The sequence below is a fragment of the Rhagoletis zephyria genome, unplaced genomic scaffold (genome assembly GCF_001687245.7).
Source record: "Rhagoletis zephyria isolate East Lansing unplaced genomic scaffold, Rhagoletis_zephyria_1.1 Rzeph_scaffold_02715, whole genome shotgun sequence".
NCBI classification, from domain to species: Eukaryota; Metazoa; Arthropoda; class Insecta; order Diptera; family Tephritidae; genus Rhagoletis; species Rhagoletis zephyria.
This window is the reverse complement of record NW_016159799.1, coordinates 41,954-46,514: the sequence shown is the minus strand read 5'-3', so window position 1 is coordinate 46,514 and position 4,561 is coordinate 41,954. Positions and strand designations below refer to the sequence as shown.

Below are 4,561 nucleotides of genomic sequence, written 5' to 3'. Positions count from 1 at the left end.
GTGAAAAACTTTTATAATCTGAATATTTCTAATGTCGAAATCAAAACGAAATTTACTAAATAGCATTTTTAAAAAACAATCATCTAATATTTTTCAAGTTTTTGGGCATATATTTTACCATTTGAACCACAAATACTACTAAGTTGTATAAGACTATTTAATGCAACTCAGGTCAAAAAAGAGCAGTTTAGACCAAAATAAGCAGCTCTAAAAAACAGATGATCGCAGCTGTGGCCCAGGATGACGTCTATTGCTAAGATATCTCACTTGTATTTGTACACAATGGGTATAAAAGAATTAGGTAAATTATCAGGGACGGTAATCATGATGAGTAAAATAATTTAAGTCAGCGTTTAATCAATATTTTATGATATTAATTTTTTTCGCTTAAAAATAAAATAATTATTGAGTTTATTTTTTCGCTCAACGAAAATAATTATTAGTTGATTTTTATTTTTTTCGCTCAGGTATAACAATTATTATAGAGTTTTATTTTTCTAGTTAAAACTGATTATTAAATTAAATCATTATTTCTGATGGAAAAAAAATCGAACAATAATTTAGAAACTCTTCGTTTATGTACCCTACACACGCAATATCTATCGCAAATATCTTAAGGTAACTTGAATTTTAAAAAATCTTTTATGCTTGCGGAATACGTTATGAAAAAAATAAACAACAACAACAAATAATTCTTTATCACTTTTTGGCTACTACGTAATACATACCTACAAAGTTAGTTGACCTCGACGAATGATTAATAAGTTAACCAAGGCTTTGATAAATTGCTACAACAAAGACATAAACAGCAAATACACATGTTTACTATGCTTCTATAATTAACTTTTCCATAGTTCTTACAACCGGTTTCGATGTCTGTATTTATTTCCTAAACTTATTACAAAAAACTTTTGGCCAAATTGCTATGGTAAAACTGGTTGTAATCCTAAACGCATTAATACAAAGCATCCATGTCTTTAATTAATAAACCAGAGAAGTTGAAGATTTCCAATTCGCGCAACCTTGCATGGTTGCGCATGCTGGGACTTACAAGCTAGGGTAGTTTAAAAATAAAACACGGATGCTCTGAAGAAAAGACAAATATATCCAAATAAGGGAACGTTTTAAATTAGTGAAAATTTCTTACATGTAAGCCCGCAAGAGTAACCACAAAAAGTTTAAAGTTGATATTAAGAAACGTGACTTACCCATCTGGTCGTAAAATGTATGTATGTAGACCCGAAGCTCGAAGTACATATCCCGTTCAATTATCTACTACCCATCTGTTAAGTGACTCCTGCGTTTTATTGCAAAAAAAAAGCATTTTTAGGGCAAATTTGATTTATTTGAAGCTATTTCAAAGGGAACTTAAATCTAAATATGTACGAAAATGTATAGAAATGAAATTTATTTAAAGTTGTTTACAATGATTAAATAACAATGCAAGCCATCTCGCATTTTAAGCGCATTCTGTATGGCCTATTTATAAATAAATACTAAGTATAAATTGCTGTTTGAAAAATATAAATCATAAGCAAACACATTCCTGCTTTCAAGGTAAGAATTCCTACATACATATTTAAGTTTATCTTTTATTGCATACATGTATATATTTAGCAGCAATAACAGGTATGCTATGATGACACAGCATAAAAATACATAGCTAATGCACTTTTGTTTTTCTCTGCCTTTCTTTAATTTAACAACAAAACATTTTTATGTATTTCTTTACTTTCAGGAAAACCACTTTGAAAAACATTACAGGTATGTATGCGTGTGTGTGGTATCAGCAATTTTACTGCAACAGTTTTTCGCCTGCAAGTGCTACTAATTTATATTGTTTTTTTTTATTAATATCTTCCATTCGCTGCCACTCAAGGCGAAACAACTGGTGCCATTTTATTTTCCCTTATCAACGTACAATCAATCCAAATCATCGCTATTAACTCCTGTGTATACTGGTTCTTCAGCCGTTTTATCCAACTTGCCACCACCAGCATCACTCTTAAATTTACCATTATCTGCATTTTCGACGTCGGCTTCGACATCCTTTTCTTCTGTGGCACCATTTTCGGCATCTGCTGCATTTGGCACCCACAGACCGGAGTCGACACAACGCTTCATATGATATTTGGCTTCCTCGACTGGCAATTCGGCAATGGCTTTTTGCAACAGCTCTATGTCGCGCGATTCAAAGCATTTTTGCAGGCTCTATTTCAAAATAATAATACATTTCAGTTACATATGTATGTATATTCATTAGCAATTTTATAAGTCACCTACCTCTGGCAGCGTCTCAAACACCTCGGCTGGATCCAGTCCACCAGGTCCGAGTCGCGCCTTCCTCTCTTCTTCCTCTGCNGGGCAATTCGGCAATGGCTTTTTGCAACAGCTCTATGTCGCGCGATTCAAAGCATTTTTGCAGGCTCTATTTCAAAATAATAATAAATTTCAGTTACATATGTATATTCCATTAGCAATTTCATAAGTCACCTACCTCTGGCAGCGTCTCAAACACCTCGGCAGGATCCAGTCCACCAGGTCCGAGTCGCGCCTTCCTCTCTTCTTCCTCTGCTTCCTGAATCTTCTCCTGCGCTCGTTTCCTTATGCGGCCCTTGAAACCTTCAATTTCATTTTCGAACTGTTCTCTGTACTCGGGGACGCAGTTTTGTATTTTCGAGAAGAACGAACTANAACTAATGCTTCCTGAATCTTCTCCTGCGCTCGTTTCCTTATGCGGCCCTTGAAACCTTCAATTTCATTTTCGAACTGTTCTCTGTACTCGGGGACGCAGTTTTGGATTTTCGAGAAGAACGAACTAACACAGGCACGAGGGTCAATTTCCAATTGCTTTGCCAGTTCTAATATGTATTGCATACAGATGCACTGATGCGCAACATGTGCCATTAGGTCGTGTTTTTCTTCCATTTCCAAATTAATGGACCAAATGACCAAGTAATTTGCGGTTTCCTCACATACAAGATCCAAATGTTGTTGAAGGAAGCGTTTGGAATCGTCGTATTTACGTAGCATACCATACTGTTTGCATAACTTTTCATTTTCTTTAACAAATTTCTTCATTCGTGCTTCTTTTTCTTCTTCTGTGAGATTCTCGTCTGATTTTCGCACAGCTTGTTTATTTAAGACAGTTTTTTCGAAGCCAGGTTTGCTGATTGTATCCACATTCCAAGGAGCTTTTTTCTCCTTTTGGATAAGCTCCTCTTCTAGCCGGTCGAGTTCTTTGCCTTCCTTTTGAATTTTCTCCAACTCTTTCTGCATGGTAATATCATTTAAACAAATTTTAAAGAAAAAAACCTTAATTTTTTTACCTTAAGCTCCGTCTCATCACCTTTTTTCTTTTGTATGCGTTCTTTTACATCCATCAAACGCGCCTGGCAAGACTGCTTTTTCTTCTTGAATTCCTCCTTTTCACGCTCCATCTCGGCCATGCGTTCGACGCGAGCCTGATGACGCCAACGGAACAGCGAAGGAGTGTCGATGTTGGGATGTGTGTCATCCTCGTCATCTGAAATCTAGCCAAGATGTGCAACATTTTCTACAAATCCGTAAGCGCTGGACGCCTATAAAAGGTTTTTCTTAACTTACTTCAATATTCTTCCATTTGCTGTAGTCTACCATTGTTTGTTCGCCCTTGCTCTGTTATTTAAATATATCAGTTTTTGAGCTTGTACGTGGAATTTTTCACGAAAATTTCTAGTTTTCTTTCCCTTCCAATAAACCGCTGGTTTTTTGCTAGAATTTTCTTCTGACGTTTTAAGCTAAAATTTTGAAAGTGGGTTGAAAACAGAAGAACCGATGACGTTTGAAATAAGTGGATTTTGGATACAAAAATACAGGGCCATGATACAGGGCTACATAAAGGTACAGGGTGAATTGGATGCAGGGTGCACTTGATGATTTATTTTTTGGTCATTCCGTCACTCGAACAATTCGTTTGATAATGCGTTTCCGGAAGTTTTTTTTGCAGTTTATAACTTTCCAGATTAATTGGAAGCTTTTTCCATCTGAAACTCACTGAATTAGCATGCAACTGTAAAATTATGATTTAGATAGAGGGGCTCGCCAAATGCTTTTAGATAAAGGTTTTGGATTTATGTATATTTTTTCCTCTTTTGGTAAGAAAATTACTACACTAACAAGGCAAAGATAGTTGAAAGAAAGTTTGAAAGATTTTGTTTATTCTAGATTTAAGTTAATAATAAATAAAGACAGCAATTTCAAGATGAAAGCTCTTTTGACAGAAAGCAATGACCGAGTGCCTTTCGAGTGATCCGAAGTCAGAGTCTCCGGGCAGCGGATTTTTTTAAATATTGTGTTTTTTAATTTAAATTTTGATGTAATTGTTTTAAAAAAAGAAAACAAAAATAAATAATTTTTTAATTAATTTTTTTATAGTTTATTTTTTTTAATTTAAAGTTTCTTTAATTTCTGGATTTTGTGGTTTTATAAAGAAAAATATTTTTTTTTTTAATTTAATGTTTCTTTAATTTTTGGTTTTATAAAGAAAAATATATTTTTATTATTTTTCTTTACCTTTTTA

At 34.2% G+C, this 4,561-nt stretch overlaps 1 protein-coding gene across 3 annotated transcripts; it reads right to left on the bottom strand.

Annotated features, from left to right (window-relative positions):
- Positions 1-1,630: 1,630 nt before the first annotated feature.
- Positions 1,631-3,814, bottom strand: Cdc37 (cell division cycle protein 37). Of its 3 annotated transcripts, none has more exons than XM_017622140.1 (6): positions 3,607-3,814; positions 3,330-3,533; positions 2,763-3,273; positions 2,564-2,634; positions 2,284-2,361; positions 1,631-2,211 (listed from the first exon to the last, which is right to left on the bottom strand). In XM_017622140.1, exons 1-6 carry the CDS (start codon positions 3,637-3,639, stop codon positions 1,924-1,926), a joined length of 1,185 nt encoding a protein of 394 aa, XP_017477629.1. In that variant the 5' UTR covers positions 3,640-3,814; the 3' UTR covers positions 1,631-1,923. The 3 variants fall into 3 exon arrangements, with proteins under 3 accessions (XP_017477629.1, XP_017477630.1, XP_017477628.1); XM_017622141.1 differs by having other exon boundaries at positions 2,564-2,674; positions 2,803-3,273; XM_017622139.1 differs by lacking the exon at positions 2,564-2,634 and having other exon boundaries at positions 2,692-3,273.
- Positions 3,815-4,561: the final 747 nt, after the last annotated feature.